The sequence below is a fragment of the Notothenia rossii genome (assembly GCF_949606895.1).
Source record: "Notothenia rossii genome assembly, chromosome: 2".
Lineage (NCBI taxonomy): Eukaryota > Metazoa > Chordata > Actinopteri > Perciformes > Nototheniidae > Notothenia > Notothenia rossii.
In genome coordinates, this window is record NC_136904.1 from 55369720 (window position 1) to 55393648 (window position 23929).

General features: G+C 41.4%; 1 protein-coding gene and 1 long non-coding RNA gene across 4 annotated transcripts in view; both read right to left on the bottom strand.

Annotated features, from left to right (window-relative positions):
- Positions 1–23929, bottom strand: part of tmprss3a (transmembrane serine protease 3a) — a 42798-nt gene that overhangs the window by 13142 nt on the left and 5727 nt on the right. For all 3 annotated transcript variants that reach the window (XR_013804804.1, XM_079662689.1, XM_079662688.1), the window contains exons 7-9: positions 23226–23272; positions 15573–15738; positions 14640–14809 (exon numbers count right to left, since the gene is read on the bottom strand). Coding sequence is in view for 2 of the 3 variants with exons in the window: in XM_079662689.1 (XP_079518815.1) it covers positions 14640–14809; positions 15573–15738; positions 23226–23272 (383 nt within the window). In the remaining variant the exon portion in view is untranslated. The remainder of the gene's footprint in view (positions 1–14639; positions 14810–15572; positions 15739–23225; positions 23273–23929) is intronic.
- LOC307028009 lies at positions 13–2478 on the bottom strand. The gene is made up of 2 exons (XR_013804808.1): positions 237–2478; positions 13–148 (listed from the first exon to the last, which is right to left on the bottom strand). It is a non-coding gene; the product is annotated as an uncharacterized lncRNA (long non-coding RNA).

Consider the following 23929-nt stretch of genomic DNA (forward strand, 5'->3'; position numbering starts at 1 on the left):
CCACACCATTGGGAAGCTTAATGTCTTTTTAATCAAAAATAAGGAACAGGGAGAGGCTTGCAAAACTCTGGGAGTTGAGACTCAGGCTCAGGGTGAGGGTCTCATTGCAGGTCTTCAGGCTCCATTGAATCCCCCTGGGGTTCTTGTGCTGAGAGAGGGAGACAAAGACAGGAGAAAGGGTTAGATACATCTAGCAACCTATAGGATGGGAAATTGCTGACCTATTTGAAACTTACCTTGTGTTTTCACTCTCACTTAAGTCCCTCTCCCTTTGCCATCAATCCAAAATCAGCTGAGCTGCAACATAATACAGAGAGGTAATAATCAACAGAATCACAAGGACATAATATGACTCTGCTAAAAACACTCACCCATAAATTACGTTTTTGTTTACTTGTCTCAAATATCCAATCTAAATCCATATCAATAGCAATGTATCACAAAAATAGCTCTCTTCCTTATTAGTGTGTAACGTTAACTATATTATGCTAGCTTGAACTCCAAAATGGATATCCTCATTTCACCACCTCCACCCACTACAATCACACGCCCCAATGTTATATTTAACTCCCTCCAACCCGGATAAAAGCACGTTAAGAAGCCCTTTCTCTCTAATTCTACAACGTTGGATGGAATAAACATTAAGAGAACGGATTAATAGGCTGTTCATGGTTAACGTGTGTTGCTAACTTTATCCGGTCCTAGCCTAATCTGTTTAGTTGTCCGGTTGAAAATTAACGCAAGCTCTATGCCCATTGTAGAACAGGAAACAGAAGTTGGTCCAGGTTCTGGTCAAACCAAAATTGTGATAGAGAGAGAAACATGTTTGTCATTCTGCCAACTCTAATGCTTACACAGGGTTCCTGAAGGTTTCGCCAACTCAAATTTAAGACTTTTTAAGACCGCTTTGAATAGAATTTAAGACCTATTTCACAGCAATAAAGTATGAAGGAAAATTGCTATGAAAGAAGAAATACGTCCCATAATTACTTACAAAGTAAATGTATTCATGTTCAACATAAGAACAATGACTGAACATAACAGCATAACAGTACACAAAACTGTGTCCTCACACACATCTAGAGTATGTGTGTGTGTTAGGGCTGTGCAATTAATCGTATTTTAATCGCAATTACGATTTTGGCCTGCCACAATTACGAAAACAACATAATCGAAAAAAACGATTATTTTGCTTTGCGAGGTTGTGACAGTGCACTACAACATATTTGATCTAATTAATTTTACTCTAATTTATTTATCATATTTATATATGTTTAGTAGCTTGTGGAAGTGCGCTCCAAAATATTTGTTGATCTTGTTTATTGGTATTTATTATTTTGATATTATTTATTTAAATGTATCATTTATTTTTGTATTGGTTTTTCCGTTTAATTATACGTTCAGGGTAATCAACAGTTAAAAAGATACTGTTCAAATTATTATTTGTTTTAAAGTTCAATAAATTGATGTTTTCAAAGTCAATGAATAATCGTATTTAATAATCATGATATTAATTATTGACCAACATAATCGTGATTATTGCCATAATCGAGCAGCCCTAGTGTGTGTGTGTGAGAGAGAGAGAGCGAGAGATAGAGAGAGAGAAACTATATTCAGAGCTCTGCTGCCTTGGCTACACTATTTCATCGTTGCTGTTGTATGATTGGTGTTTAACTACGGTATTTAGCGTCTACAGCACCTCCGCTTTTAGAGTTGACGTTGTAGACCCAAACGTCGCCCGGAGGTTCCCCCGGTGTTGTTGAGGGAGCTGCTGCAGTGGCTCACGCTCCACTAGCTAATGCTACATTAGCAAAACAGACACAAATTTTATTTGCAAAAGGTGCAGCGGGCTTCAAACATGTTCCCCTCCACTGGTTTCAACCAAGCACTAAATTAGATGTTTTCCAACCAAATACGGTTGAACTGACACTTCCCCATATTAATTTGTAAGTAGATTCGAAGATACATGAGTTTCTGACTGCCGCTGGCTGAAGCTTGGTTGCTAGGTTATTAGCTGGGTGTTCTCCAATAAGGGGCCGGGGGAAACAAAGTTAGTGATTACTGGTTCCATGTTGATTTAATTCAATACAAATTGTTGGAGGGAACTGAAAGGCTATTACCGTACTGGTTACTTTGCAGCCCGGACATTTCCCCCAAAACACATTTAGACGCGATCTCAACACAGAAGTACCTTTCAAATCCGATCATTTTTAAGACCTTCTAAATCATATTTAAGACCTTTCTTATTTTTTGGTCATATTTAAGACCTTTTTAAGGCCTTAAATTCATATTTTCAAATTTAAGACTTTTTAAGACCCCGCGGGAACCCTGTTACAGCAAGTAATCAATACCTCAGAAGGGATCATGACGTACATGTAGGCTATGGTTTGTTAGCTGTTTGCTTAAACTACCCCTATAGCTATGTTGCCGGCTAGCAAACTCAGGCATTGCACAATAACGTGATATCAGAAAACTAGAAATGTATAACTCACCTGACACTGTGGCGTGCTATTCTCTTCATTCGAGTCTGTCATGTCCTGTAATGTCAACGACGGATGTGTAATAAGAACGTCAACAGCCTGATATGGCAACCGAAAATCCCTCTCTCATCTCAGATAGAAGATATGATTGGAGACGACCAGCCAATCAGAATTGACCTTCTCGAGTTCTCCGATTGGTTGGTTTTGTGGCACATTTGTAACGCTGACAACTTGAGCGAGCACAGGCGAAGCTGAGCGCGCACAGGGTGGAGAGGTCGAGCGAGCGGGGGAGAGAGAGCGCGTGCAGCGGTCTGCTTGCGCAGGGAGCAGGAGTTTTATGAAAGAAAATATATTTCTCTGTGCTCAAAAATGTTCAAGTGTGCGCTCAATCGCATTTTCTAGGCTCAACATGTTTCATTGCGTGCTCAGGATAGAGGCACAAATATAGCGCCATAGTTATCTGACCGACAGGTCCGCACGCACTCTCCAGCCGAAACTCTAATAAGCATTCATTCACAAACTAAATCAGGAGACCTTTAACGTTTTACGTCCGGTTCGCTCCTTTGTTCCTCGCTGTACACAGCTCCAGTTTGGGCATTGGCCTGTCATCAGATTGTATTTGTTGTTGCTGCTGCAGCGAAGTTTAGTACAATTATTTTTTGATTAAATACTCCAAATCTCCACCCTCCATAATTGCACTTGCTTCAGTTGCTTGCTACTTTCTAACGGCGGTGAGAGTGGTGCAGTGACACTATCTATCTTCTATCGATTCGATTTATGATTCGAAAAATTATAAAAGTAGGGTAGACATGTGGATATTATCCGACTGAACAAAATGTGCATTTACCCAACATGTTCGTTTTCCACTGACCTTTTTTCGAGCTATTTTCCAAAATCCTATGGAGAAATCCCATTGCTATTTTGTCGAGGGAAACCGAGCGCAGCTTACTTCCGCTTTTTGGGACGCGTCACTGCACCACTAAGTTGATGCGATTTGATTGGATTGTGAGGGAAGGGAAGCCAGCCGCCTCTGGCTTCCCTTGGCATGGCCCTGACCAATCACAGGTTGGCAGGGGCATGACGTGGGCTTCATCTGATTGGTCAATCCCTCCATTTTTTTTCACCAAGGGAAGCAAATTTCGGCTGGCCTCCTCTCGCAACAGAGAGTGCAATCTACTGTTTCACCATAACATCTAGAGGGGGCGCTGTTTCACTCTTTGTAAAATACTCAATGAGAATGGGGGAGAGACGGGCCGGCAGCAACACACAACAAAGAATTTCCGAAACTAAACGAAGTGTTTTTATTTATTTATTAAAATTATAACTACAATCCGAAAAAACAGGGGAAGCCTGGCTTCCCTTGGCCTCCAGGAGAAAACGCCACTGGTTAAAATACCGTTAAAGTGGGTTTTCTTTTTTTTTGAGGGAGAGTGCACACCATGGAGTAGACGTGTGAAACACGAGGTCCCACTTTTTTTTAACAACTTAAGCTATAATTGGCTTTACATTTGATTGAGTGTTAGTTAATTTAGTATTTGGAAGGTCAACCAAGTATTTAACGTTTTATTTTGGAACCTTATTTGGACAAGATGCCCCCAAAACCGCAAAAAGCTGTGCAGGCTGGCAACGGGGAGGCTAAGGCTACTAGCAAGAGCAGTGTGGATGCTAGCATGCTACAGGCATTCCGTGAGATTGTCAAGGAAGTTATTCAAGAAGAGAATAACGGTCTCCGTGAAGAGATCAGACGGGCCATCTCTCCGCTAAAAATCGCTCTGGATGAATGCCGTGACAAACTACGTGCCCACGAAGAAGGGCTGAACAGCTTTGATGCCCGCTGGCAGGCAATGGAGACGCATTACGCTAACCTGAACAGTGACTACAAGAAGCTACAGGAGAAGACGGATGACTTGGAAAACATGGGAAGACGGTGCAACTTACGTATCATAGGAGTGCCAGAGGGTTTGGAGAAGGGAAACCCTACACAGTTTATCGCCGGACTTCTACACAAGGTTCTCGGAGGTCCTAACGGCTTAGAGCAGCCCCCGATCCTGGACGAGAGACGGCAAGCGCATTTCGTGGCATCTGCAGGCAGTGGCAAGTACTTTCGGCATCTGCTACAGAGGCCGCTACTCCGTGGTATCTGTGGCAAGTATATGCCAGAGATGCCAGAACTTGCCGTGGCAAGTAAATGCCACAACTTGCCGTGGCATTTGCGCATGCTGAACGGGAGTTGCCACAAGATGCCAGAGATAAGAGAAGGTTTACGGTAGCTGCCACTCGCCTTCCGTGGCAAATGCTGATATTTAAACTCGTATTTATCGCGTAAAATGTTGCTGTTTTGGCATGACTTTATCGGACTGATCTGTACACAAGACTGATGATCTGTTACTGATGGTCCGATCTCTATTTTTAGATTAGATTAAGATTAAACATGATATGTTCTATAGATTTTACTTGGAGAACGTGGTTTGTTAAAATAAATAAACGTGCTATTTTTATGATAATACTAAAGATATATTATTAGTAAGTTGACATAAAGATTGTTCACCAGAGGTGGGAAATAGGCTAACTTGTATACTCAAGTACTGGACTTGTGATTTAGAAATAGCCTACTTGTGCTTTAGTTATTCAGAGGTAAATTGTGTAATTGTAGCCTACTCCCCTACATGTATTTAATACGCTAACCTTAGTTACTTACTACAGATTCTGATTAATGATGATAAATATAATCAAGTCTTAAATCAGACTTTATAGTTACTCCTGGAGTAAATACACAAGATACCCTAGAGCAGCGATACTCAACCCGCGGCTCGCGAGCCGCATGCGGCCCTTTTAAGACTAACTGCGGCTCTTTTAAGTCCCACTTAAAAAATAAAAAATAAAAAATAAATCTTTGAAAAACGAAAAACAAAGTCAGAAGAATTCATCAACATTTCATTATCACTCACAAGTCACACATCAGTCGTCGCCCCTCCCCCTCTGAATAGCCAATCAAATATTATGTCAGGTTTCGCGCTCTGATTGTTTCGCGCGAGATAATTGCTACGTCACACTGGGAAAACTATACAGCACTATGCAAAAATGGCTACGACTAAACGGAAATATGAAGAGGAATATCGAACATTTAAAGAGGACTGGGAACTGGAGTTTTTCTTCGTCTCCACCGGTTCGGGAAAATGCACCTGCCTGCTTTGTGACAACATCATTTCACAATTTAAAAGGTCCAATTTGCAGCGCCATCACGACACAAAACACCCGAAGTTTAGTACCGACTTTCCGAAAGGTGGAGAGCTGAGGGCGGAAAAGCTGGCTAGACTCAAACAGAACCGAACTGCTCAAAAAAACTTTTTCCACACTAATACGAGTGAAAGAGCGACAGAGGCATCCTACAAAATCACACATGAACTGATGAAAAAGATGAAGCCATATACTGATGGAGAAATGGTGAAGGACTGCATACTGCTGGCTTGTTCAACGTTGTTTCCTGAGAAAAAAGACCTGGAACGAGAGGCCAAAAAAATGCAACTGTCGGATTCTACTGTAGCTAGGAGGGCATCAGACATTTCAGAGAACATTGCACATACTCTTAAGGACAAACTGTCATCCGCTGAGTTTGTCAGCCTTGCAATGGACGAAAGCTTGGATGTCAATGACACGCCACAATTACTAACCTTTATCCGGGCGGTCAACAGTAAGCTTGACATTACAGAGGAACTGCTTGACATGGTTTCACTGAAAAATGGAACAACGGGCATTGAAATAAAAAACGCTGTGCTGGAAACATTACAGAAGTTTAACATTGGCCCAGAAAAAATCACAGCATTCACGACAGATGGCGCACCGGCGATGCTTGGTAAGAGGAACGGAGCCGTGGCCTTGCTGAAAGAGACGCTTAAAAACGGCGGGGTTGCTGCTGAGGGTATTTTCTCATACCATTGTATTGTGCATCAACAAGCCTTGTTTGCTAAGTTCAAATGTCTGAATGAAGTGATGGCAAATGTAATCGAAGTGGTTAATTATATCAGGGCCCGTGCAAGAAACCACTTAAATTTTAAACTGCTGTGTGAGGAGTTTGACACTCACTATGGAGATTTGGTGTTACACACCGAGATCAGATGGCTGTCTAAAGGACGTATGCTTGCACATTTAATGGACTTGATTGAACCCCTGAAAGCCTTCATTGTCGGCCAAGGGGAGACTTCCCGATTTTCCTTTTTGGATGATAAAGAGTGGGTGCTGTCTGTTGCGTTCCTGTGTGACATTACGCAGCACTTGAACAAACTTAATCTCAAGATGCAGGGAAGAAACAAGACCGTGTATGAGCTCTACACGGCTGTCAAAGTATTTTCTGACAAACTGGATGTACTCGACCAAAGTGTCCGTGGTTCTGATTACCGTTTCTTCCCCACCGTGCAGAAAGTGATGGCGAGGCATGCAGACGCTCTCCTGACCTGTCAATCTCAATTCTGTGAGGTGCTAACTGAGCTCAAGCAAAACTACACATCCAGATTCCACGACTTCAAGGACCATAGCAATATTTTTCTACTTGTGAAAAACCCATTCCTGATTGAAGTCAATGAAATGAAGCAAATAAGCGACCAGCTCGGACTTGTGCAGCTTCAAATGGAGTTCGTGGAGTTAAAGAGCTCAGATGAACTTCAGCGTCAATTTCGGATTCCAGATGTCGTGGACTTTTGGAAACTGGTGGGGCATCTACCAAATATCTCCAGACTGGCAAGACGCATCATCTCAATGTTTCCGTCCACATACCGGTGTGAAGCAGCATTCTCTGCGCTCACAAAAATAAAATGTCGCAACCGAAACAGATTGAGTCTGCAGCACACAACAGAGGCCCTCCGGATCGCCGTTTCCAGCGCAGAGCCCGACTTCAAATCACTTGTGCGGCAGAAGGAGTGTCAGAAATCACATTGAGTGTGAAGTAAGGTCAACATTACTCTTCTGACAACCCCTGCTGTGTATAATCTGCTGTTATATGGACTGTGATTATCAGTAAACATGCTGTCTGTTATCTGTTGTTTTGTGTGTTTTGTGGTTGCAGTGAAAATAAGAAATCACAGTTATTGCACTGTACATTATGCTTTTCATTCTTAAGTAACATATTACTATTATCCATATTCTCAAATGCATAAAGGTTTCAGGGAGGAAAGGAGCGTTTTTGGATTGTGGCTCTTGCAAAAATATTTTTTCGTCAATGTGGCTCCTGATTAGGACAAGGTTGAGTACCACTGCCCTAGAGTATATAAAGTCATTAAAACTAGCTGCACCTTTACCAGCTTTGATAACACTTTAATGATCAATCATTATAATGAAAACATCTAATATGTACTTTAAGTATATTTTTATGCTAATCATTTTGCGCTTTTACTTGAGTAACATTTTAATGCAGAACTTTTACTTGTAACAGAGTATTCCAACATTTAGGTTGGCTAACTCCCGTTTGTGGCAACTCCCGTTCAGCATGCGCAAATGCCACGGCAAGTTGTGGCATATACTTGCCACGGCAAGTTGTGGCATACTTGCCACGGCAAGTTGTGGCATATAGACTAGCAACGGCAAGTTGTGGCATATACTTGCCACAGATGCCACAGAGTAGTGGCCTCTGTGGGAGATGCCACAAATGCCAAGGCACATGCCACGGCGAGTAGTGGCAACACTCATTGTGTTCTAGTATGATAAATAAAATAACATTGTACCTTGAAAATCAATGCATTCGTTCATTTGACACGTTGGTGGTTTTAGGTAGGCTATACAGCGACCCCTGGCGGTTCTAGTTTGAAGTAAAAGTAGAAGTAGCCAACCTAAATGTTGGAATACTCTGTTACAAGTAAAAGTCCTGCATTAAAATGTTACTCAAGTAAAAGCGCAAAATGATTAGCATAAAAATATACTTAAAGTACATATTACATGTTTTCATTATAATGATTGATCATTAAAGTGCTAGTTTTAATGACTTTGTATACGTCTAGGGTATCTTGTGAATTTACTCCAGGAGTAACTATAAAGTCTGATTTAAGACTTGATTATATTTATCATCATTAATCAGAATCTGTAGTAAGTAACTAAAGGTAGCGTATTAAATAAATGTAGGGGAGTAGGCTACAATTACACAATTTACCTCTGAATTGTAGTGGGGTAAGTACTAAGTAACATACCATTTACATACTCAACTAAAGCACAAGTAGGCTATTTCTAAATCACAAGTACAGTACTTGAGTATACAAGTTAGCCTATTTCCCACCTCTGGTCAACAATGTTAGATCTTTATGTCAACTTACTAATAATATATCTTTAGTATTATCATAAAAATAGCACGTTTATTTATTTTAACAAACCACGTTCTCCAAGTAAAATCTATAGAACATATCATGTTTAATCTTTTTGAAAAATAGAGATCGGACCATCAGTAACAGATCATCAGTCTTGTGTACAGATCAGTCCGATAAAGTCATGCCAAAACAGCAACATTTTACGCGATAAATACGGGTTTAAATATCAGCATTTGCCACGGAAGGCGAGTGGCAGCTACCGTAAACATTCTCTTAACTCTGGCATCTTGAGACAACTCCCGTTCAGCATGCGCAAATGGCACGGCAAGTTGTGGCATTTACTTGCCACGGCAAGTTGTGGCATCTCTGGCATATACTTGCCACAGATACCACGGAGTAGCGGCCTCTGTGGCAGATGCCGGAAGTACTTGCCACTGCCTGCAGATGCCACGAAATGAGCCAGGCCCTACTGTCCTGGACAGGGCTCATCGGGCTACAGCTAAGGTTCCTGGAGAGGGGGACAGACCGCGCCCGTTCATCCTTCGGGTTCATTACTTTCAGGAGAAGGTGCGGATTCAGCGCCTGGCCAGGCAGAAGGGACAGCTGGAGTTCCAAGGAAAACAGATCCTCATCTTCCCAGATTACAGCGCCGACCTGAGCAGACGCAAAGCGGCATTCAGCGAAGTGAAAGAACTCCTGCGTAAAGAAGAGGGTGTCCGGTACGGTCTCCTGTATCCAGCTCGTCTTCGGATCTCCTTTAACGGGCAGACGAAGACGTTTGAAAACCCGCAAGCGGCAATGGACTTTGTCATGGCCAAGTTCTGACCAGCCTGAATGTGAGTTGGAGAGAGGGGGAAAAAGAAGCCGAGTCGAAACTACTCACTAATTATTTCAAGGACCTTATTAACGGTCCTCTGTTTGATTCAGCTGAAGCCTAAGCCCGACGTGAGTCTGTTTACTTATTGGAATCGTTGTAAAGCAGCGACCCGCATTAACGTTTAGCTGTTGCATAAATTATTTCCATTCATTGGACTGGATTTAATTACCGGAGTACATTTTTATTCTTTAAAGTGAGGCACGCTTTTGATTTCACCCATGTTCTAAAATTCAGTTATTTTGTGTTATATAGGGCATAATTGTGGAACTGGTTGCTGGGTTATCTGTTAGCTCTTTTTGCTAAAGCTCCTTTTGTCAACAAACCGACGTCACAGGGTTAAAGGGCAGGTCTCGCTTTAGTGTGCTCGTTTTTGTTCACCGGGTGGTCCGGGTAACCACGTTGCAAGTTCACAGTTGTTTTACACTGTAATCCAAAGGTGTGGCTGTGATTTAAAAGTCTCCTTTTTATTTGTATTGTTATTTTCACCTACATTTGCTGATGTTTTTGTTTTTCTTCTCTCCGTTTTGTTGACTTTCTTTATTATTAGTGTATTGCATGAATATAGTCATTGGTTTAGCATAAGGATTATAGTTCAAACATATTATTAGTAAAGGGACAGTGTTTGAGGTTAGGAGTGTGTATTGTGATCTAAGGGAAAGCTAGGAAGCTTTGGGAGTCTTGTGTCGTTTCTCTAGAGAGGATGATACTGAGGATAATGGGGAGGGTGGGGTTGATGTTTTTACTTTGAGCTTTTTTGTCTGTTTTTACTTGGTCTCTGTTTGTTGTATTAAGGTTGATTATAGTTGCAATGCTAATTCAAATGTATCACCAAAAGTACCACGTTATTCTTCATATTTCCCCCTCCGGTAAATGTTGATGGCAGTTCCTACTTCCTCAACTTTAAGAAAGGATGGATGCAATATTAATCTTATCAGCTGGAATGTTAGAGGACTTAATCACCCAATCAAACGTAACAAAGTATTCTCCCATCTCTCACAACTCAAAGTGAACATTGCGTTTCTCCAAGAAACACACCTCAAAATTCAAGATCATCCTAAAATTAAGAGAGATTGGGTGGGACAAATGTTTCATTCTAAATTTAATAATAAAGTTAGGGGTACTGCGATTCTTGTTCATAAATCAACCCCGTTTGTGGTCTCTGATGTAACCGCTGATCCAGGTGGCCGTTATGTAGTTGTGGTGGGCTCATTATTTAACACCCCTCTAATTTTAGCTAATGTGTACGCCCCCAATTGTGATGATAATGATTTTTTTCGAACATTTCTTCACTCATTACCTTGTATTGATACTCACCAATTAATACTGGGGGGTGACATGAATACGATTATGAATCCTGCATTAGACCGTTCCTCCACAAGAGCCTCACCAGTCTCAAAGTCCTCTCTAGTTTTACAGTCATATTTGGAGACCTCTGGGGTTGTTGACGCTTGGCGATTTCTTTTTCCATCGACTAGGCAATACTCCTTTTTTTCTCCAGTGCATCAAACGTATTCGCGTATTGATAATTTTTTTGTTGACAAAAAGCTATTATCTAATGTCAAAGCATGCACATATAATAGTATTGTGATATCTGATCATAGTTCTCTGGTTTTAGAGCTCAGTTTCCCAAATCAGAACTCAGTTTACTCATGGAGGTTTAACGCTCTCTTGCTATCTGATGAGGGATTTGTTCAGTACATTTCGAAGCAGATTGATGTTTTTCTCAAAACAAATATAACTACTGATGTTACTTATAGTACCATCTGGGAAAGTTTGAAGGCGTTCTTAAGGGGCCATATATTTTCTTACTGTTCGTTTAATAAAAAACAAAAACGTTTAATTGAATTAACTGATGCCATAATGAAATTAGATCATCAACACTCAGCCACTCCTTCTCCAGATCTTTACAAGCAAAGGCTTAATTTACAAACAGAATTTAATCTACTTTCAACTGAACAATCTGAAAAAATGCTGCTAAAGTCGAGACGATTATGGTATGAGCATGGGGAAAAAGCCTCCAAATTGTTAGCCCACCAGCTACGTAAATCGGAATCTACACATATAATCCCTGAAATCAAAACACAATTTGGACATATTAAAAAAGAGCCAGACAAGATAAATGAGAGTTTTCAATACTTTTATTCTAACCTTTATAAATCTGACTCGTTAAACAAACCTGAGCTATTGGACACATTTTTTGATAAATTGCCAGTTCCGACCATGGACTCGCATAGTAAAGGTAAACTAGAAAATCAAATTACCCTGGAAGAAATTAAAATGGCCATAAAGTCAATGCAAAGTGGAAAATCTCCAGGCCCAGATGGGTTTTCCGTTGAATTTTTCAAAGCATTTAGTGAGAGCATATCTCCACTTTTACGAGAAATGTATATAGAATGCTTTAACTCAAAATGTCTCCCCCCTACACTTGAGCAAGCAACAATCTCACTTATTTTGAAACCAAATAAAGACCCACTAGAATGTTCCTCCTACCGCCCAATATCGCTCTTAAATGTTGATTTTAAAATATTGTCAAAAACACTTGCTCTCAGACTTGAACAGTATCTGCCCCCGATCATCTCTTCAGACCAAACAGGATTTGTGAAGGGTAGACAGGGCTTTTTCAATTTACGTAGGCTTTTTAATATTATGTATACCCCATCGTCCCCACTACCTGAGATAGCCTTATCGCTAGATGCTGAAAAAGCATTTGACCGGGTGGAATGGGATTACTTATATTACACCCTCGATAAATTTGGACTGGGCCAGAATTTTATTTCATGGATAAAACTCCTATATAACTCACCCATGGCTCGGGTTAGGACAAATGCCACGCACTCCCAGTATTTCCCTCTCAATCGTCGGAACAGACAAGGATGCCCCTTATCTCCACTTCTATTCGCAATATGTATTGAACCATTAGCAATTAAACTACGAACTGACAACAGAGTTAAAGGAATCCAACGGGCAAGCAAGGAGCATAAAGTGTCATTATACGCAGATGATCTTTTACTCTACATTTCTGACCCTATAAGCTCTCTTCCCCATGCACTTGCAATTTTTCAGGATTTTTGTAGTATCTCAGGTTATAAATTAAATGTAAACAAAAGTGAACTACTCGCCATAAACTCTAAAGCCAGAGGAATTTCATTTGAAACATTTCAATTTAAGGTAAAAACTGATCACATGACGTATCTGGGCATCAATTCAGTTACTCAGTTACTAACCTGTATAGAAAGTTATTTGAGGAAAATTTTACCCCCCTTCTTGAACGTACTAAGAAAGATTTTCAGAGATGGGGCAATCTCCCATTATCGCTAATTGGACGCATTAATGTAGTAAAAATGAACACCCTACCTAAATTCTTATATCTGTTTCAATGTATTCCAACTTGTATACCAAAAAAGTATTTTAATACTCTGGACAAATATATTTCTGCATTTATTTGGAACAATAAAACCCCTAGGATTCGTAAAGATTTCCTTCAGAGAACAAAACAATCAGGAGGGCTAGCCCTACCCAATTTCCAATTATATTATTGGACGGCGAATGTACGGAGTATGCTCTATTGGCTAAGTGCCCTTTCTACAGAGACACCAGCTTGGATTCTTATTGAATCGGCCTACTGCGGTAGAACTTCATTGCCGGCTTTGCTTGGATCAACTCTTCCATTAGAATTGTATACCTACAAGAGTAATCCATTAGTATATCAATCTCTTAGAATCTGGGTACAGTGTAGGAAACGGTTTGGATTACATATGATGTCTATACGATCACCGATTTACTCAAACCATATTTTCCCACCCTCTGTGATGGATTCTGCTTTTAAGATCTGGAATAATGGGGGAATACGTAGTTTTGAAGATCTGTATATAAACAAGGTATTTGCCTCATTTAGTCAGTTGACAGAAACATTTTGTATTCCACCCAGCCATCTTTTCCGATATTTCCAAATTCGAAATTTCACACCCGCAGTTTCCAAATAAACCAGCGGAAACAACCTTAGACAAAATTCTTGAAATAAATGTGCAGAATAGAGGAGTAATTAGGGTGTTGTATAATGTACTTTCCTCCCTGCATTCTCCCTCTCTTTCAACAATCAGATCTCAGTGGGAAGTTGATCTAGCATTTGAAATAAGAGATGATAATTGGCAGTCCATCCTTCAAAAAGTTCACTCTTCCTCAATTTGTGCCAGACATGGCCTTCTCCAATTCAAGGTATTACACCGCCTTCATTTATCAAAGGAAAAACTAGCAAAGATGCATCCAGGGGTAGATCCCTTATGCAACAGATGTAAGTCAGTAACAGGGTCCCTCATCTATACTTTCTGGACATGTCCAAATCTTCATAATTATTGGACATCCATATTTGATACGTTTTCTAAGATCTTTAAAGTAAAATTTACCCCTTCTCCTCTTACTGCAATTTTTGGAGTCGTCCCGGACGACATTGTCCTTTCCAGACATTATTCAAACGCTGTTGCTTTTGCTTCCCTAATTGCGAGGCGACTTATACTTATGAGGTGGAAGCAGGAAGCGTCTCCCACTCATGTCCACTGGGTGACAGAACTTATGATGTTTCTACACATGGAGAAAATAAAGTGTACTTTGGGTGGCTCCACTTGTAAATTCTATAGGACCTGCTAACCATTTTTAACGTACATGGAAAGTTTGAAACTGCCTACTCTTCCCTAACTGATTTATATTTATAAAAAAAAACTGAATTAGAACACAGATTCTCTGTAGTCAACCATGATTAACATGTATCTCGACCTTGTCATATATTTTATTTTATTTTTATTGTTATGTGTTTTCAACCATCTGTTTGTCTATTATTTCAAAATGTTTTTGTACAATTAATCTTGTCTTATTTTGTAGAGGGGTGGGGGGGTTAACAAAAAATGGACAACCTGCAATTTTTTGTCACTGAAACTGAAACTGTATGTGTTGTTTAAGAAAAAGGAAAATAAAGTTTATTAAAAAAATAAAAATAAATACCGTTAAAGTCAAGTGGCGTGGCCAGTTTCATCAGTGCAATGTCGTAGTCCAGTCCTTTAGGCCTGTAGCGAGCGTGGTATATGATCTGCTCCACAGACAGAGACTGAGCGCCATGCACCGGCTGCTCCGTCAGACCCACATGGACCGCCCACATGGAGGGGTCTGCAAACCTGATAATTGTTCAATATTAACTCAGTATACGTTTGGGACTCTGAGAAATACAATCCCACAAGCTACAGTTGTATCTTATGTCACTCTCAGTAAATCATCTCATGCAGAACACTTCACTATAGAAAGGCTCTCTTTAAATGGTGCCTAAGGAGAAATGTCTGCCTGTCTATAGCGAAAGGTAGACATTTCTTCTTAGGCCTAATGATAGCCTGATTGAGCTATATCAAACACCATCTTATTTTACAAAAAGGAATCCAGTCCTTATTTTATTAGGGGAAGTTTAACTGTTCATACAATTGAGTTAGAATCATCTTTTTTGTCCCTGAAAAAATGCAAAGGAAGTGGTGCTTTTCAACAATGAGTGGTGTCTACAGTCTTCCTCTAAAGGCTGAATACAATAACAACCCTACCAATACTCCTGATAAATCCTAATTGCACATTAATAACAGAAGTTGACTCATATGAGCATATCAACATTTGTTTCAGTTTCTCTCATGTCAGGTCTGACAGCTGGAAAGCCAGTAATCTTAGTTTAGTGAGGTGTTGGAAAGAAAAATGTAAATAGGGTTTTAACAAATATGTCCATCAATACACTCTTTTTCAGATTCAGTGACCACTACAGAGAATATGGGGATTTCACCAGTTTTAATCAGCTGGTATACACAGAGTATTACCAGAGGAACTTGCCTTACTAAATACCTCCTCTGATGGTTTCACTAAATACCATTCCATATGCAGCTTGTCTGTAAGCTTGTGACTCACCCGTACACACAGTGTGCCGCAGTCAGCACCCAGCGGGATGTGATGATGGAGCCTCCACACAGGTGTTCACTGACGAAGTGGAGGCTGACCTGCCAGGGGAACTGCCCCGGCCTGGAGATGTTCCCCCCCACGATACGGGTGTTGTACTGGGGCCTGGATCCGCACTCTGAGTGAATATGTGGAGGGTCAAAGGTCAGCTTGTGCACCTCCAAGGCATCACTTTTTATTCACACACACTGGATTTATACCATGTGCACTGAGACCATTTATCAACACTTGTGCCTCACTAGAGGGGCATCTTTGGCTTTTTTAGTTTTGGGTCATTTTGGTTGAGTTTATGCATTTGGCAAGGTGTGTCAAGATTGTGATTTTGTTTATGTTTGGAAAGTTTAACCTCAGCTCCCATAGTAAGTCTAGAATAAAATGGGTATCCAAGATACAGACAGTAAGAGCAGGGCAAGCTCGTGGCAGAGGCAGTATACGCAAATGCTAAAGGTACATCCATCTGTGGGGGGTGCTGCAAATCGGGGGGTTGAATTTTCTTTTGAAATGTTTAACTTTTACTATTTCCTTACTTATACTATTAATACAAATGATTATTTAACGACAACATACACTAGGCCTACATTGCATACAGTGCCCATACACTGTCCCCCCCCCCCCCCCCCCCCCTGCTCTGTGTGTGTGGTACAAGCACATTTTGTGTTGGTGAGTGGGTTTTTGTTAGCATCTGGTGCTAGCTAGCTGCGCTAATGGATATGAGAAGCCTTTTCTACAATAAGGTGGAGGGAGAGTTCTCTCCTGTCAGACTGACGCCGGGATTCCACAAGGTGCGCCTGCGCGGCGTTTCGAGTGCACATCGGCTACAGTTTGGGTTGAACTCGCGATGCATCGATTGTAGCATCTTTGCATCGGTAAAAAAACGATTAATTCAAGTAGTACAAGGAACTTACGCAGAACGGCCCGTCTACACAGCAGCATAAAGAGGCGACATGGGGTCCGCGGGGTCTCCTCCTACTTGAAAGACTACAGAGGGACAGGGGGCCCTTCTCACTTCTCTTATTTTTCATTTCCTCGCTCCTCCGTCTCGGTCTCACCGGAAGTTGATTTGTCTGTGCCATCTTGAGTAGCGTCGCAATGGCCTTATTTTTGCCGGAGGAGCGAGGAGCGATAATGGAGGATCTATATCCGAGGAACCACCAGACCATCCTTCGATGAAATCCTCAGACAAAAAAATACATGAGCTGCATCTCAATTCGGTTGGGAAACGACGTCCCATTGCTCTTAAAACTCATTTCCCTGTTTCTTGTGGTTTCCTTGCATCTCTCCACGCTTCCCTGGTGGGAGGGACTAGTCGCAGGGAAACAACGCAAGTGAGGGACGCAAAGAATCCATTTAACCGAAGTGAGAAGGGCCCAGGGTCTGCAAATTAGTTTATTTGGGGGATGGGCCGTTTGCTGTTACCGGTCCACTTCCTGCCCGCCGCCTCTGCAACGCCTCGTGTAAAAAAATAGACTTCAATCCTATTTCGAGCGTTGCCCAGCTGCGAGACGCTTCTGGGACGCTTCTGAGCCGTGACGCAGACGGACCCGGTGGAATCTACACTGTAAAATATTACCATGATTTCCCAATATTTAGCTGTAATATTTTACAATAAATTACTGTTTTACCACTTTACAGTCTAATTACCAGTAATGTTCACAATATAATACTGTCATTTTGAATTTCACAGTGAAATCAATGCAGGCACAGTTAATTACTGTGAATGTACAGGATAAATGATTACCAGGATTTCACAACATGTTACTTTATTATTTCACAGTAAAATACTGTATTAAGTGATTGTCTTGCTTTTATCGCTCTTGCTTGGCTTTAAATACTAATTTATTTCTTTGGTGCAGGTTTTACTTAAATTGAAAGGGGCACTGCTGCATGTGCCTTAAAATAAACTATGCAACATATAAATCTATGTAAAATTGAAATTGTTGTCTTGGCTTATTCTTTTCAGGCGCTTCCTGGGCATTAAGACGGGCTAGAAAGCCAAAAAGAGGCACGGCAATTTAAACCCCCATGTCAGCACATTCTCCAGAAAACTTGTTGACTTTGAGTGGATGTCTGTGTAGACATTTGCTCCCCTCCTTGTTTCCTTCTCTGTCTCCCTGCTGCAAAGGTGCACCTGGGCTGCGTTTCACTTCTCTTATTTTTCATTTCCTCGCTCCTCGGTCTCGGTCTCACCGGAAGTTGATTTAGCGTCCCAGTGGCCTTATTTTTGCCGGAGGACCGAGGAGCGATAATGGAGGAGCGATAACCGATGAACCACCAGACCATCCTTCGATGAAATCCTCAGACACTCGCCCCGCCCCCTTACGGTGTATCGCTCACTGATTGGACGAGGCAGTGCATGCACTGATCTGATGCTTCATGAGAGCAGTTTTCCAGCGGAGTGAAGAAAATACATGAGCTGCATCTCACTTCGGTTAAATGGATTCCTTGCGTCCCTGACTTGCGTAGTTTCCCTGCGTTTAGTCCCTCCCACGAGGTAAGCATGGAGAGATGCAAGGAAACCACGAGAAGCAGGGAAATGAGTTTTAAGAGCAATGGGACGTCCTTTCCTCCGGAGCGTCACGTGAAGCGACGTCCGTTTGTGATGACGCCGCACAGCTGTTTGTCTGACAGCAGCTCTGTCCCCGTTATTTTCACAAACACCCCCGCCTCTGTTAGTACACATTTACTGACACAAACATTTGTATCATCTGTTGTAGACCCAAATAAATAAAATAAAATAAGAACTCATTCTCAAAAAAGATAAACGCCATTCTTAAAATGTATAAACGAACATTAGTTGGATTAATATTGATTAGAGTGCTCAATAGAAATAAAATAATTGAGAGAAAAAAAAAAATATGTTATCTATCAAAACCCAGTTAGATTAACATTCATTGGATTGCACACTTTGTTTGTTTGTTTGGGTATGTAGCAAATTAACATTTTAAATAGCACTTAATGACTGACTGAATGGAAATGTCAATAAATGAAAATGTAAAACGAAAAAACCGATCATGAAAATGTTTCCAAAAAATGTATAAAATGATTGTTGACCACTTTGTTGTTCAGATATATCACATATTTGTAACTAAATGATACATGAATTGAAACAAAACACAGTATAAACTGAGGAGTGACTCCCGTGAGGTTCATGTATTTTCGTCACTCCGCTGGGAAACTGCTCTCATGTCAAGAAGCAACAGATCATTGCATGCACTGCATCGTCCAATCAGTGAGCGATGCACAGTAAGGGGGCGGGGCGAGTGCCTGAGGATTTAATCGAAGGATGGTCTGGTGGTTCCTTGATTATAGCTCCTCCATTATCGCTCCTCGCTCCTCCGGCAAAAATGAGGCTGTGGGACGCTACTCAAGATGGCGCAGACAAATCAACTTCCGGTGAGACCGAGACCGAGGAGCGAGGAAATAAAAAATAAGAGAAGTGAAACGCAGCCCATGAACCTCACGAGAGTCACTCCTCAGTCTATACTGTGTTTGGTTTCAATTAATATATCATTTAGTTTCAAATATGTGATATATTTGAATAACAAAGTGGTCAACAATTATTTTCTTCATTTATTGGAAACATTTTCTTGATTGCTTTTTTCGTTTATACATTTCAAGAATGGCGTTTATCTTTTTTGAGAATAAGTTCTTATTTTATTTTATTTATTTGGGTCTACAACGGATGATACAAATGTTTGTGTCAGTAAAGGTGTACTAACAGAGGCGGGGGTGTGTGTGGAAACAACGGAGACAGAGCAGGACAGAGCTGCTGTCAGACGATCAGCTGTGCGGCGTCATCACAAACGGACGTCGCTTCACGTGACGCTCCGGAGGAAAGGGCGTCCCATTGCTCTTCAAACTCATTTCCCTGCTTCTCGTGGTTTCCTTGCATCTCTCCATGCTTCCCTGGTGGGAGGGACTAGTCACAGGGAAACGACGCAAGTGTGGGACGCAAGGAATCCATTTAACCGAAGTGAGATGCAGCTCAGGTCTTCCCCTGGCTCCGCCTCTGCCCAGGTGCACCTGGTCTGCCCCTGGCTCCGCCTCTGCCCAGGTGTTCCAAATTCCGCCGTGTGTGTATATATAGAGAGAAGCTGGAGGAGAAGGATGTCTCGCCTATCCTAACGCCGGGAGACACTCTCCTCAGAATACCTCTTTGCCATTTTGAGTTGTAGGCCATATTTTTGCAGATGTGTTTATGTTTAGCCTGGAGGACCTGGTAGTCCAGTTTTCGCACATTTCTGGTTAGGGGGGCGGGGGGGGGGGAAGCTATGGGTCCTACGGCCCGTGGTGTGGCTGGCTCGGGTTCCCTCCTTCTGTTTGTTCCTTTTGGCCAGTCCTCTTTTTGTTTCCCGTTTCGCTTGTGTCAGTAAATTACTGGCTAATGTGTTGCATCTTCTACAGTAAAAGTGTAAAAATACAGGTAATTACTGTAATCTATGTACAGCAAGGTGCCATAATACCACAGCTCTGGACTGCTATATCATAGTAATTCCATGGGCATGGCAACTGTAAAGTTGCAGTATTTAGTTGTACTTTTATTGTAATTTACTGTAAAATATCTACAGTAAATTACTGTGAAATATCTACAGTAAATTACTGTGAAATCAATGCAACTAGTAGCCAGTAATTTACTGTAAGTTTACAGCCAAACATTTTACAGTGTAGGGGTAAAGGCCCTGACACACCTATCCGATTTTGGGAGTCAGAGGCCGTCAGAGGCAGTCGGGCATTCGCGGCCCCCTCCTCAGGTGTCCCGCACCGTTGTTGCTTACGGCACATTTTCACACCTCCCGCAATCGGTCAAAGAAAGTCGGCCAAAGAAATCACTCTGATTGGCTGTTGCCTCTTTTGAATGACGAATACACACTACCGCTGCCTGCTGGTAAGGACAGTTATTGCCACTCGTCGACTGAAGTCTTTTCGGTGTGTTCGTAGGCGACGTAGCAGACGTAAAAGTAGGGACGTCTTCGGTACGCGTTCTTTGGTCTCAGGTTGGTGTGTAGCGGCCTTGAGACATATGAGTGAAATCACTCAGTGAGGTGTTCTGTCAGAGAGAGTGCTGTTTAGTTTACAGCAGCCTGTGACTGCCAATAATAGTTTGAATGTCTTCCTTACAATTGTAAGCAGTTATGAAATACCTGTTTGTGAAAGGTTATTTGTATTGTTTATTGTTCATATAGAAACCACTGCTTTCTGCTAACTGGTGAGTTAGCCTATGAATGAGTATTAAGCACATCAGGCTGGAAGCTGTATGGGCATGGCACTATGGTAGTTGTTATTTGCACATTGTTAATCATGAGCAATGCATCCTTAAATTGTTTAACTGTGAGGTGTTATACACTTGTACTGTACTCTGGAGAGTTTTTTAAGGTAGTACTAGCAGAGAGAACCAAATATATAAAGCACTTTTTTGTTAATTTATGATTTGCTGCATAAGGAATAAAACCAAATCCTCTGTCGTACCATATTGAACTATCATTATTTTGCATCGTGTTGAATCGCATCGTATCGCCCCGAATCGCATAATGTTGAATCAAATCGTATCGAACTGTAGGGGGTGAATCGTATCGTATCGCCCGGTGTTTCAAATGTATCGTTAATGTATCGTATCGTTGGCAACTATCGAGATGCGCATGGGATCGGCCTCAGTGATGGAGATGCACATCCCTAACACTAGGGTTGCAAAATTCCGGGAATTTTCAAAGATGGAAACTTTCCACGGGAATTAACGGGAATAAACGGGAATTTATGGGAATAAACTGGGAATTTTCCAAATTGAAGGTTGGCTCTTCATAGGGAACTTAAATATAGTTGGGTAAAGTATATTTTAGCATAATCTTGACTAAAACAAACAGATGCCATTCAAGTACACTTGAATATCCATGCCATAGCACACTGCTTACTGCATGGCTATTGAGACCACACAAAGGTTCGCAACAGGCTCACAAATGTGAGAGTGGAAAAACTGGTTGGCATTCGGGCAAACCTAAGGCTCTCTGAGCCTGACACAGAGCCATCCTCAACAAGGCTGGACAGTGACACTGAAGAGGAAGACTCAGAGTGTGATGTTGATGAGGCCCAGGAAGAGCCCATTGACTGAAAGGGTTTAGCAAAAATGCAGAGGATCGCTTGAAGGAAGATGTGCATGTTTAATGGGACTTTTTGGAGGGAGAAGGGCTCTTTTCATTGAACATTTTGAATGGGACTTTGAGGGGATTTTTGGATGGAGGGGTGCATTTTTTAATGAGTGGGGTTGGGGGGATGAGTATAATTTAACTCAACATTCCTGTTTTCGTTCTTCAATGAAACAAATGGACGGACCCGGTGGAATCCAGGCGTGAGGCTCTGATGACTACAGCTCAGACTGAGAGGCTCTGATAACTACAGCTCAGACTGAGAGAGATAACTACAGCTCAGACTGAGAGGCTCTGATAACTACAGCTCAGACTGAGAGGCTGATAACTACAGTTCAGATTGAGAGACTCTGATAACTACAGCTCAGACTGAGAGGCTGATAACTACAGGTCAGACTGAGAGGCTCTGATAACTACAGCTCAGACTGAGAGGCTCTGATAACTACAGCTCAGACTGAGAGACTCTGATAACTACAGCTCAGACTGAGAGGCTCTGATAACTACAGCTCAGATTGAGAGAGATAACTACAGCTCAGACTGAGAGGCGCTCTGATAACTACAGCTCAGACTGAGAGCCTCTGATAACTACAGCTCAGACTGAGAGGCTGATAAATACAGCTCAGACTGAGAGGCTCTGATAACTACAGCTCAGACTGAGAGAGATAACTACAGCTCAGACTGAGAGACTCTGATAACTACAGCTCAGACTGAGAGGCTCTGATAACTACAGCTCAGACTGAGAGGCTCTGATAACTACAGCTCAGATTGAGAGAGATAACTACAGCTCAGACTGAGAGGCTCTGATAACTACAGCTCAGACTGAGAGACTCTGATAACTACAGCTCAGACTGAGAGGCTCTGATAACTACAGCTCAGACTGAGAGGCTCTGATAACTACAGCTCAGACTGAGAGAGATAACTACAGCTCAGACTGAGAGGCTCTGATAACTACAGCATTTTAAATATTATGTGCATGCCCTTTCTAATAATGTTGTATTGGGTGTGCCCCTTTAAAGATCATAAACACAGATCAAAAGCATCCAGTCTGATGCTGAAAGCATCAGAATCACAAGTCTATACTAGTTACATGCAGTCATATACATGTATTCAGTAAACACACACTCATGCACACACACACACTGGTCCCACATATTTGATGTAGCTCATAGACTGTATGACGTAAGTACATCAAACCCTTAAGGTTTCATATGTTATGGAACACAGCTGTGTTTCATTTTTAAATACAGAGTAAGGTGTTTATTTATTTATTTAGCTTATTAGTTAGCTTATTATTTATCTTAGCAGGAAAAGGTAACATTCACTCCAACAATGACACAGACAGAACAAACACACACTGCATTCCATGTAAGAACATAAGAACATGCAGGAGCACAAGCTTCTCCACCAGAAATCCTCAATGGAAAACAAGTCACGACTCAAAGAAAGATCACTCAGTGTGTTTCCTCACCCAGACACTTCAGGGTGGTCACCTTCCCTGAGCTGCACTGAGTCTTACTGGGGAGGTCAAAGGTCACACAGAAACTCAGCAAGCATGGAGAAGAACTACAAGTGAAGGTTATAATGTCCTTTGACTTACGGATGAGGACACAGAAGAATACTTAGACTGCTTCCAACAGATACTGAAGCACACTCATCAAAGTCAATGAAGATATTTGACAGATATTGTTGTGAATGAGCTCATGTACTGCACTTCGGAAGGTTTAAGAGTCCTTTCAATTTGGTACATATTTTAAACCTTTTCTACATTTTAGAGGGAAATATTGTACTTTATTTATCAAGATTGCTGCTCTTTAACAAAGCAGGATGGGGGGCAATCTTCACATGCTTTTCTCTTTTAAACAGAAATACGTAAACTGTTGAAAAGTACTTCAGCTAAAGCATCATTTTTCCTTTTTCCTTTATGGCCACTTCAACTGCAGATCTCACCAATGGTAGCAGTGGTGATGAGGTGTGTTGCACCACAATGAGACAAAGTAGACGCTGCAATCTTTTTTGGAAAAATTAAACAAAGTTCAGATTTATGATTTATCGACAGTGTATTTGGTTTTACAAAGGCTTTTTTAAGAAACCATTTTGTTGGATCCGATTGTTGCACATTTCTGAGGTCAGTATGATATTTAGGCCATTTGTTCTGAACATGCCAACTAGTAC